The sequence below is a fragment of the Apus apus genome, chromosome 13, assembly GCF_020740795.1.
Source record: "Apus apus isolate bApuApu2 chromosome 13, bApuApu2.pri.cur, whole genome shotgun sequence".
Classification (NCBI taxonomy): domain Eukaryota; kingdom Metazoa; phylum Chordata; class Aves; order Apodiformes; family Apodidae; genus Apus; species Apus apus.
Window position 1 is genome coordinate 413,050 of NC_067294.1, and position 10,973 is coordinate 424,022.

Consider the following 10,973-nt stretch of genomic DNA (forward strand, 5'->3'; position numbering starts at 1 on the left):
GGCAGCAGCTCCGCGGGAGCCGCCGGTACCGCCGGTGCCGCCTCCGCGCCGCTCTCGGCGGCCTCTCCCAGGCGGAGGGGACTCGAACGGACGGAGTGAGGGGCACGACCTGCAACGAAATCCTGAATCTGTAAGATCCTTCCCTGGCAGGGGAGGAGGGTGAGACCCGGTTCTCAGATCTGATGTTTGTCACTCATTGAAATGCTACAGTGAAATATTCACAGAAGGCTCGCACTTCGATCATTAATTTTTAATCGTTAAGGTGCTCTGGGAATCGTAAATAAAAGCCTTTTCCACTTCTAAACAGCATCAGAAATGAACACGCGATAGGTTTTGTTGGGGGGATTTTTCGTTTTCCCCTCCCCGTGGGGATGGGGTGTTGCCGGGTCACCCTGCGCGGCGGTCCGCGGGCGCGGAGCGGAACCGGGGCGCGGCGCCGGTGGCACCACGAGGGGCCCGGCGGGGCAAAGCCTCGTCCCGTTTCCCGGGGAGGAGGCCCAGGCGAAGGCTTTTCGTTGTCTCTGCGCTCGCAAATATTTCCTTCGGTGTTGTCGGCGCTGCCGGCTCGGGGCGGCGACGAAAGAAGCGTCCCTTCGGGTTGAAAAATAAAGCTTTATTCCGGAGCGGGGTGGGGAGCGGCGGGGGCTCGGAGCGGCGAGACGGGGCGGGGGGGACGGACCGGCGTGGGGGAGCGGGACAGAGCCCGGCGAGGCCCCGGGGCGACCGGCGGGGTCCGGCGGCTCTTCCGCGGAACGGAGTCCGCCAAAACCGCGGAAACCCCGCGGCCCCGCCGCGCTCGGCTCGGTCCCGGGGCGGGCAGGCTGGCTCCGGGGGCGGCGGGGCGGGGGGTCCGGAGGGTCTCGGGGCCGTCCCGTCTCGTCCCGTCGGGTCTCGAGGCCGCCCCGCGGTGCGGGGTCCGGCCCCGCCGTCAGTGCACGGCCGAGTACTTCATGCGCTTCTGCTTCTGGCGCTGGTTGCAGAACCAGACGCGCACCACGTTCTTCTTGAGGTCCAGCTTCTCGGCGATAGCGGCGATCTTCTCGGAGGAGGGCCGGGGCTGCAGGGCGAAATAAGCCTCCAGCGAGCGCTTCTCGGGGGCGGCGATCGAGGTCCGCTTGCGCTTGCGCTCGGCGCCGGCCAGCAGCGGGTCGGGGCCGTGGCTGCGGTCGCGCTGGGCCGCCTCGGCGCCCTCCAGCCAGGCCTGCAGCACCGGCCGCAGCGCCGACATGTTGTTGTGCGACAGCGTCAGCGACTCGAAGCGGCAGATCGTGCTCTGGCTGAGCGAGCCCACGCCCGGCAGCTTCAGCGCGGCCAGCGCTGCCCCCACGTCGGCCTGGGTCACCCCCAGCCGCACCCGCCGCTGCTTGAAGCGCTCGGCGAAGGCCTCCAGCTCCCGCGGGTCCGCCTCGGCCTCGGGGGCGGTGGGCGGCGGCGCCGGGCCCCCCGGGGGGCCCACGCCCACGGCCAAGGGGCCCGCGGCAGCCAGCGGGTGCGGCGGCAGCGGGGCGGGCAGGGCGGGGGGCTCGGCCAGCCCCCCGACGGCCAGCGAGGGAGAGAGGTGCTCCAGCAGGTCGCCGCCGTCCAGCGCCGGGTGCGGGAGCGGGTGCGGGTGGGCGGCCAGCGCGGCGGGGTGCGGGAGGGCAGCGGGGCAGGGGACGCCGCTCATGGCGGGGAAGGAGACGTCGGGCTTGAAGGGGGGCTGGTGGTGGTGGCCCTTGGCGTGGGGGGCGATGTCGACGGCGGCCAGAGCCTCGGCGCGGGCCAGCAGGCTCTCATCGAAGCTCCCGAATATATTGCCCTGCAGCTGCGAGCAAGAACGCGCATGGTGGAGTCAGTGGGGAATAGTGTCATCGCCGGATGAAAAACCTGCCCCGGCACCGCCGTTCCTCCTCAGAGCTCAGGTCATAAAAATTAATACGGAGGCAGCCGCCCCGCTCGCGCAGACGTGTGGATCAGAGACGGGAGCGGGAGAGGGGGGAGAGAGGTGCCGAGACGCGCGATTGTTCTGGCGACATGAAAAAAACATTAAGCCGCTGCCTGTCAGAAAATGTGCCTCAAAGCGGTAATTACGCTTCATCTACATACCTGCGGGGCCGGGAGGCAAACTCTGCGCATCGCCTCCGCGCTGGAGTGCAGGCCGGAGAACTTGGGCTCCTGCAGGGCGTGCATGGCGAACGGCTGCTTGGCGTTCATGGCCATCATCCTGGCGCACCTCGCAGGTAGGCAGCGCCTGACATCGGCTCAGGGTTGTCTCTCTGCCTCGCCACTGCCCGAGTGAGCGATTTTCGATGGCAGAGCTTCCCCTTCCCCCCTCGGCCCCCCCACCCGCTTCTTCACTCATCTTACAAGCTGCCTGCCAGGAGCGGGCCCCGCGCAGGCGTGTTGCGTGCGGGGAGCCGAGGGCAGCGCGGGCAGCACACGGGCAGCAGGACGGCCCGGCCCCCCCTGCCCCTCCCCCGCCTCCCCGCACCCCCCTTCGGGCGGCGGGACGCGCCGTCGGGGCCAGGAGTGACTCGGGCCGGCCGGGAACCCTGGCTGTGCCCCCCGCTCCCTCCTGCCCTTCCCGCCGCCGTCGAGGAGCGTTCGGGGGCCGCAGGGCGCAGGTCCCGGGGAACGGAGCAGGAGGAGGTGGCTTTTCTCCGTGGGTAAAACCCACAGGCTGAAGTCTGGAGCAGAGGGACCGTCCTTGCTCCCATTTTTTTGGCTCCCAACCTCTTCAGACATTAGTACGCCTTGATGTTCCGGCTACGTAAGTGTTTCACAAGTGTGAAATCTGAAGTTCTTAAACAAAACCAAAATCTACTTCTAGATTCAAAGTTTCCAGAAGTTTTATGAGCTTTAATAAATACAGAGCAAGAGGCAAAGGAGCTGCTGTCTCGGTGTCCTGACCAATGCGTTGACTGCGACATGGTGGCCGGAGAAAAGGGAGGCATTTCCGTGGTGAAATGCCTCTCAGGTAGGGAGCAGGCACACGCCGCAGATGCCGGCGGAGTCTTGCCCCTGCATCTCACAGCAGGTGACAGCCCAGGCTAAACGACACCAAGTCTCCTGGTTTCACCCACTCCAAACAGGATTCCCGGCCGGCCCCGCTCTCGGGAGCTGTTGGCTCCCCAGGACGCTGCAGCGCAGATGGAGCTGATGGGACGAGGCGCTGAGAAACGGGCAGAGGAAAAGTTCTTGTGTGTGGGGGCAGCAGCTTGTGCAGTGAAAGGGGCGGGGGGTATCTCCGCACGGCGGATAAGGGGGTTCAGGGGCGGTTTCACCCTCCGGGCCCCCCTGCGTTGGACCGGCCCGACACAGAGCGCGGCTGCTGCAGCGCGGGGGTCTGGGGGGGATCGGGGGGGCCGTCGGCGCGGGGCACTCCGCTGCGTCAGCACCGCGGACAGCGCTCGACACGGGAGCGCGCAGGGCCGGGGTGCGGGGATGCGCGGGGGGATCCGCGGGGCCGCCCCCGCCCCGCACCCGCGCAGCCGGGGCCGCGGAGCAGCGCGCGGGCAGAGCTCGTTCCTCCCGGCGGGGGGACCCGGCGCGTTGGCGCAAAGCTCCGTGCCCTGATTTATGATAAAAAATTTAAAGGGAATCATTTATATTTCAGAGGGCCTAAATAGCGGCATGAAAGTTTTATCTAAAGTGGCACCATATTTATAGGCAGTCCGGCGATGTTTGGAGTAATTAATAGAGGGATAAATTTCAGGCCTTTGTTTTGTTTTTAATGCTCCCTCTATTTAGCGCTGTCTGGTTAACGTCAATAAACAGGGATGCGAACGGGAAGCTGGTACATAGCCCGGGGCAGCGCCTGGTCCTCAGAGCGTGTCTCCCCTGCCCTGACTCCAAGACCATTTACACCGGGATGCCTTTTGGTTTTTCCCTTCCTTCCATCTCCCTGCTGTTGCTTCCTTCCCTTTCGAGTGGGGAGGAGATGGAGACCCCGCGCCCCGTGTGCTGGGAGGGCGCCGCAGCCCAGTGTCCCCCTCCTGGGCACAGCCTGGGGCTGGTGTCCCAGCTCAGACCCGTCCAGCAACGCCCCCCGGGCTGCCTGCTCCCAGCACAGCCTTCCCCGTCCCTCCCGAAGGCAAACGCTTCCCCCGGACGGGGTAATCTAGCTGCTGAGCTCCCTTTAATTAAAGCTGTAAAATATTGATGCTCCTGGCCCTGTCTACTGACGTTACACCTTACAAACGGAGAAGTCCAAAGGATAAACAATAACGAGTTAAAAGAGCCCAGATGGTTTGCCATCAGAAACTATCTGCAGACTCAAAGGTGTCACTGCAATAGATTTCAGAGATCATTCACCTACTGCTAAATAATTAATGGTATTTCTGGAAGAAAAAAAGCCACCAAGCCCATATCCTGATGAAACATCAGTAGTGACTCACTGAAAATCTGAAGGCAAAAGTCAGATTAAAAGCGTGTGCTATTTTACTCTTTGTCACGGTTCAAAGATTGCTACCCATTTTCCTAATATATCAAATACTCTGTTCTTATTTAGGATTTATTTCAAAGCCCATCACAGTCAGAGTGTTGTCGATAGGCTCTTGTTTTCCTTGTGTTCATTCAATTTAGTTTAGAAATTATACAGCACATGCTTACCTAGGTCTGATGGGAACTTTGAAACATAAAGGTGTTATTTCACACACGAATCATGCTAATCTCTCTGCAGCAGACTGTGAGCAGCACTCTCTATTGCAGTCACAAAGCCAACACCACTTGCCCTGTTACATTTTCTTAAATTCCACCACATCATTTCCTGCAAATCTGGCTCCTCGGGAGCTGAGCACTGCTCCCTGTCACCTCCGGAGGTCTGTGAGTGAGCTAAAGCCTGCACAGCTGACACAAGGACACTTGCCTTTTCCTGGCTGGGGAACCCTCCTGTGTGCTCCTGCTTTCTGTCTCCTGACCTGGAGCCTTTGCTCCCTGCTGCCCACCCTGAGCCTGGGGAGGGTTTCATTGTCACACCCTCATGTGTGTTTGCACTGCGTCTTTGAAAAAGAAATCATGTCTTTTGTATCTGACTCGAGATCCATGTGACTGAACCTGTTCTGCTGCTGAGGTGCAGCCCCTTGTCCCCAAGTGCCAGATCCATGCAAAGGAGCAGCAGGAACACTGGCTCTGGAAGGTTCCTGCAGGACCTGGCTCTGCACAGCACATTTCTAGTGCCCTGAAAGCACGAGCCACTCTGAGCCCAGGATGATGTGGCTGTTCCACTGCACAATCTGATCGAGGAAATATCTAGGATTACCCAGACAGTCAATTATTCATCAGCTAAACGGCCAAGCATCAATTACCTGGCTTGATTCTCTTATTCATTAAGGAGATTGAAGAGCCCAATTTAACAAAGCAGAAAGAAAGTTGCTAAGTTACAGGAGCTGCCCGGCTCAGCGACGGGGCTGCAGCGTGTCAGGCTCTCAAAAGAGAGGGGCCTGACAGCCAGAAGCTTCCGAGGCTGTGGAGTGTCAGCCAGAGCCCTCGGGATCAGAGCAGCCCGTTCCTGGCAGCAACGGGTCAGGGAAAGGCAGGACTGAGCCTGAGCTCTGCCTGTGGGGACAGCCAGGGGACAGCCCAGGAGAGAGAGTGAGAGGTGCTGGGAGGGTGTTCTGAAGAACAAGATGTGAAAGTGAGGGGCCAGGGAAGGACCAACCACATTACACAAAGCTTTTAATACAGGTGGGATGGAAACCCTTTCAGAGAGAAAAGCTGCAAGTGGCATGGCCACAAAGATGCCACTTGGCAGAGATCCTCAGCTAGGTCCAGCAGCAGAGAGCTCTGAGGACCAGTGTCAGACTAAAGCCAGTTTCCCACTGCTCCAGAGCCATCTCCCCTGCAGAAGAGCAAGACATGGCAGGTGGATCAGCACCCTGTGCTCCCAGTGCGGGCTTCCCCAGACATCCGGGGCAGCTCCATGCCCAGCTCTGCCCTGGACCTTCCCATGAGTCCCTCTCTGGATCAGGGGGATCAACACATTCCCACCCCAGCTGTGGATCTTGGTGCCCCTGATTACCAGCAGTGCACAAACCAACTGGGCTCCACAAGCAGGTCCTGTGGGCAGGCAGGGCAGAGGCTCAGCTTCCTTCCCCAGGGGGGAAAGGGGACACACCTGGGCTCATGCCTTGCTCACAGGGTGCATAATAAGTTCTGGCTCTCAGCTCCTGTCTGTAAAGGACAAGCCCAAGCAGGCAGAGGAGCTCTGGGGGAGCAGTTGTAGGTGTCACCACTCACAGAGCATGGGCAGCTCTGGAGGGGTGAGGGGTGTGGGTGGGTATTAAACCCATATCAAAACTAAAAGCCTTTAGCATTAGAAAAGCACTGGGGCCACAGTAGGACATGAGGAGTGCCAAAGCTCGGCTGTGGCACCAAAATCCTTGTTTCATGGCGGCAGAACAAACAGCCTGTCTTCCAGCAGCAGCAGCTGGGAAGCTGATCCTGTCTTGTTTCTGAATTTCTCAGTAAACAAGGTTTTGATTTGAGGTCCCAGGAATGCAAGATGCCAGGCAGCTCATGCTAGCTGGGAGGTCTTCCCTGAACTCCTTTGTAATGTGCATGAATTATATAACTTGTTTCTTGTATCATTCCCTGAAATTAAAATTGTAAGAAAGGACACATCCATGCTTGTTAAAAATAAACCTGATCTGTTCCTGGTGGAGATAATAGGACCAACATGACAACATCTTTTTGGGGGTGTGTGTGTGCAGAACAGAGCACTTAGCTGTCAGGCATCTCTTTCTTGTTGTATTTGTTCCTAATTCTAGAAATACATCTAAATGTAGTCTAACAGGACTCTGTTCCACAAGAAATTAATGAGGAACAAACATTAATTATTCATGTCCTGAAACAGTAGGTCTGCTAATGTTTTTGCTAATCAACAAGTCAAACAGCTGTATCTTTGTCAGGGCAATCTTGGGGTGGATGGAATAAAAACAACCCTGGTATATTTTACCCCACTGCCCCTACAGTCCTGCCCTTAGTTTGCACATTTCTGGTCACATCAGGAATCCAGGTTTGCTGCTACTTTTTAGTGCCTCTGTTACAAGGATGAGCTGAGACACTCCCAGCTCAGTGTCAGCTGCAGGTTGGACCAAACTCCTGTGGAAATCATTCAGCTTTGTGCTGCCTTCATGTCCCTGTTACGTTAATGCTTCCTGAGATCTTCATGAAAATTTGAAATTAAAATGTAACAATCAAAGGGTGTGGGAGAAGTCCTGTCACCTGATGTTAAACTCATACCTTCCACAGTCACATTTCTTGGGGTTTCACTGCAGAAGTCACTCCAGCTGCTGCACCCGAGCCCTGCTGGGCTCCTGACCCAGCGCTCGGCCGCGTTCCGGGCCGGGGGGGACGCGGTGGCACCGGCACCAGCCCCGTGTTGGTGTCACTCAGCGCAGGCCCCACGGCGGGGTCACGTTGTCTGCACAAAAACGTGAGGTGCCCAGGGGATGCTGACGGTCAGGTTTTGCCAGGGGACACTTACAGCTGGGTTCTGCTCCTCACAGCATCCCAAAAGGCACCACATCAGCAGCGAAGCAGGAACTTGTGGTGGAATGAGGCTCCCTGAGGAATGGGGTGTGAAGATCACACCTTCATCACAAGGACACCAAGTGATGGTTCCACAACAGCCAGAGCCTCTTGCATATCACACCAGCTCCTTCTCTGCCCTGCCAGAGGAGCTGGGAAGCGGAGCAGCTGCTGGTGGGGTTTGAGGCAGGAGCAGGGCCCGCAGCAGGGTGGGAAGAGCCGCGGCTGGGCCTGGACACGGGCACAGCACGGAGCTTTGCACAGCTCTGCACAGGCTGCCCTGGCTCACGTCACTCCTGTTGTGCTCTGCAGGTCTTTTTTCCTTGGGTTTAGGGAAACACAGCACTCCAAAGCTCGTGGCATCAAGTTTTGCAGCCCTTTATTGGGCCTTTCCCCAGATGAACACTCAGTTTGGGGCAGTAAGATCTTTTCCTTCCCATGTGTCTTCCACCACAGCCAAACCTCGGGCATCAATGCATTTTGTAGTTAAAACAACAGGACTCGCTACTTTTTTCCCTGTCACACCAATCCCCACACACTGATGTTAAAGCTTCCACTGTGAACAAACAGAGCCTGAAAATCCTTTCTTATAGGCCTAGGACTTATCCTGATTTAGATCTTACACCCTCTTTCATAACAGAGATGGAAGGGGCTTGTTCAAGAAGTCTTCCTCACTTCTTTGACCCACAGATAACCCAAAGTCAAGCTAAAAAGCAAGGAGTGGAGGAAATTGTTGTCTGACATGTCTTTAGCCACCAGAGAGCACACTGAGGTACCTTGTGTTGAGTTGACTCCAAGTAATTTTCACATGAATTACTAAAGTGCCAGAAATGTATAATTCATCAGCATTTAAATAAATCACAGAGCAGAAGTGCTCTGAGGTGATGGTGCAGGATGGCAGACTCGGCTGTAATTAACCCCAACCCCTCCCTGAGCACCTCGCTCTTGGCAGGGCTGCACCCGCATGGCCCAGCACAAGAGAGGGTCAACCCCCAGAAAATGAGGTGATGAAGAAGGGGGCAGTCATGGCCCGGAGCTTGGGGTGACCCTGGGGCCTCCCAGCACTGGGGCACAGTGAGGACAGATGTCACTGTCACCCCCAAGGCCAAACACCAACTCGTCACTTCGCCAGCCCCCCAAGTAAGCCACCTGCAATCTTCACTGAGGTGCTACACATCAGATACTTGAAATACCTGAACACCTAAAGACACAGATTTCAAACAAAAAGAGCTGAGCTGACCAGTAGGTTCTGCTGCTTTAACCTTTCAGTTAAACCTGTCTCCAAATGGCAAGAAAAGGTGAGGAGCTGAAGCAGCGCTGAGGGGGTGAGGTGTGGAGATCCCGGCTGGGGAACGACCCCCACGCCTTCACAAGGCTAAACCAGCTCCTCCAACCTACACTGTTCACTGATTCTCCCATCTCTCTCCCAACACTGCACAGACACTTTCCTGGTGGAAGTTCAAGCACCCTTTAAAGACTTAGCATTCCAGACTGTTCTCATCACTTGTGCCACAGAATCTCAGACTGGTTTAGGTTGGAAGGGGTCCTAAACCTCCTCCAGTTCCAACCCCCCTGCATGGGCAGGGACACCTCCCAGCAGCCCAGGCTGCTCCAAGCCCCATCCAACCTGCCCTTCAACACTGCCAGGGATGGGGCAGCCACAGCGTCCTTGGGCAACCTGGGCCAGGGTCTCACCATCCACATCCTCACACCTTCCCAGGATCTCTTCAGCAGCAACTCTAACTAGCTGGTTGTCAAACACCAGGTTACATTATACACCAGACCCCACCCCTCATCGTGCTATGGGCCTTGTTGTGGTTCTTCACATCTGGCTCCATGTGTCCAGGATCCAGCACAGATCAACCTACCTGAAAATGAACAGACACAATTGGAATAGTCTGTGGAATGATCCTGGGGAGAGAGAAAGAGAAAAAGCTCTAATCAATCCATTGATCACCACAACTGTAGATCCACCATGGAAGAAGCAGGGGCAGCACACACCAGAACTTCAGACTCATTGTTCCATTTTCAACCACAGGCTTGTGCCAGTGATCTCCTTGATAGGACCCAGATAAATGTTACACAACCTGCTCCAGGGGCTGCACAAGACAGAACTGGGTCCCACATTTCAAGAGACAAGTTAAAATTCTATTTCTGTGTTTGGGAAACCTCTTTATAAACAATTATTGTTGCATTTCATACAGCTGTAACTGCAGCCACTGAAGAGACTGTTGGCCTAATACAGCAACAATTTACCTCTGTGCATTTGTTCAGTTAAAATAGCTACTTAACACATCTTGCTTTCTTCAAAATGACTTTCAGCAGCTCTCCGTGGCTGTAGGAAGAGCTGTCAATTCCCAGCGAACAGCACCTCAGTGCCAGGGGTACATTTAGATCATATTTGGAATAAACGGGAAAAATAAATCCAAAGCCACGCACACAGAAAAATGCTGCCCCCCCTTTCTTGCTAGTCTCTTTTGCCATTAAAATTAATTTTGATAATGCAAGAAGAAACAACTACTTTGACCTGAATGCCAAACATTTCCTACTTGATGTCAAGGCTCCATCTCCTTCAATGATTTTATTGTGCCTTGTGGAATGGGGATTATTTGGTGGTTATGGACAGGAAAGTGGGCTGTGGAAAGATTCTGAAGTTCAGTTACTAGAAGGGATAAAATGCCCAAAAGCCACAGGTTTAACAGGAGGAGGCTCCTCATCAACAGGGAAGCCAGGTCACGTTTTAAAACATTGACACTGCAGGACCACAGAGGGATGGGAAGGAGATGGCAACACATAGTTATTAAATGTACCATCAACCTCCTTCCTCTCCTCCTTCTACTGCAGAGAAGGAAGAACAAACTCCCACCCTTGTCTAATGTCTGATCTGGTTTTTTTAAAAAAATCTCCCCACAGCACATGAACAATCCAGGAGAGGAAAGGGAATGTAAGAGAAGGCTTGGAGGGAACCAGGGTCACAAACCAACAGTTAGTCGTGAGAGCAACACAGGAACAGAAGGGAGCAATGGAAACCAGTGATAGGGGTACAGATCAAGAAAATAGTTACTGTGAGAATAAAGTAGTTTTCAGACCAAATTGCAAAAGGGTAAGAATTTGCATGACCTCAGTTTCATGTTTTGTACACACTATTTTCAACAATCCAGCAAGTCTGTAAAGAGACCACAGGACCCTCCCCCAGGCCAGAAGCATTCTTCATTTTCAGTTAAACTTTGGACCATCCCCCAAGAGACTTACTGGAATCTCTCCCACCCCCATTTTTTCCTCTGCCCCATCAATTGAGCTGTGTTAATTAGTACTATTTCAGACCACTGATACACCACCTTATGATTTTTCCCCTAGCTAGTACCTGTTGATTAAACCAAACTTGCACACACATTCCACGCAAATAAATACCCCCTTCATACATTTACTACCTCCCCAAAATAAAGGTGATGACACTCTTTTCG

General features: G+C 55.3%; 1 protein-coding gene across 1 annotated transcript; it reads right to left on the bottom strand.

Moving 5' to 3' along the window:
- Positions 1-928: 928 nt before the first annotated feature.
- Positions 929-2,202, bottom strand: POU4F3 (POU class 4 homeobox 3). The gene is made up of 2 exons (XM_051631217.1): positions 2,086-2,202; positions 929-1,804 (listed from the first exon to the last, which is right to left on the bottom strand). The coding sequence occupies exons 1-2, from the start codon at positions 2,200-2,202 to the stop codon at positions 929-931; spliced, it is 993 nt and encodes a 330-aa protein (XP_051487177.1).
- Positions 2,203-10,973: the final 8,771 nt, after the last annotated feature.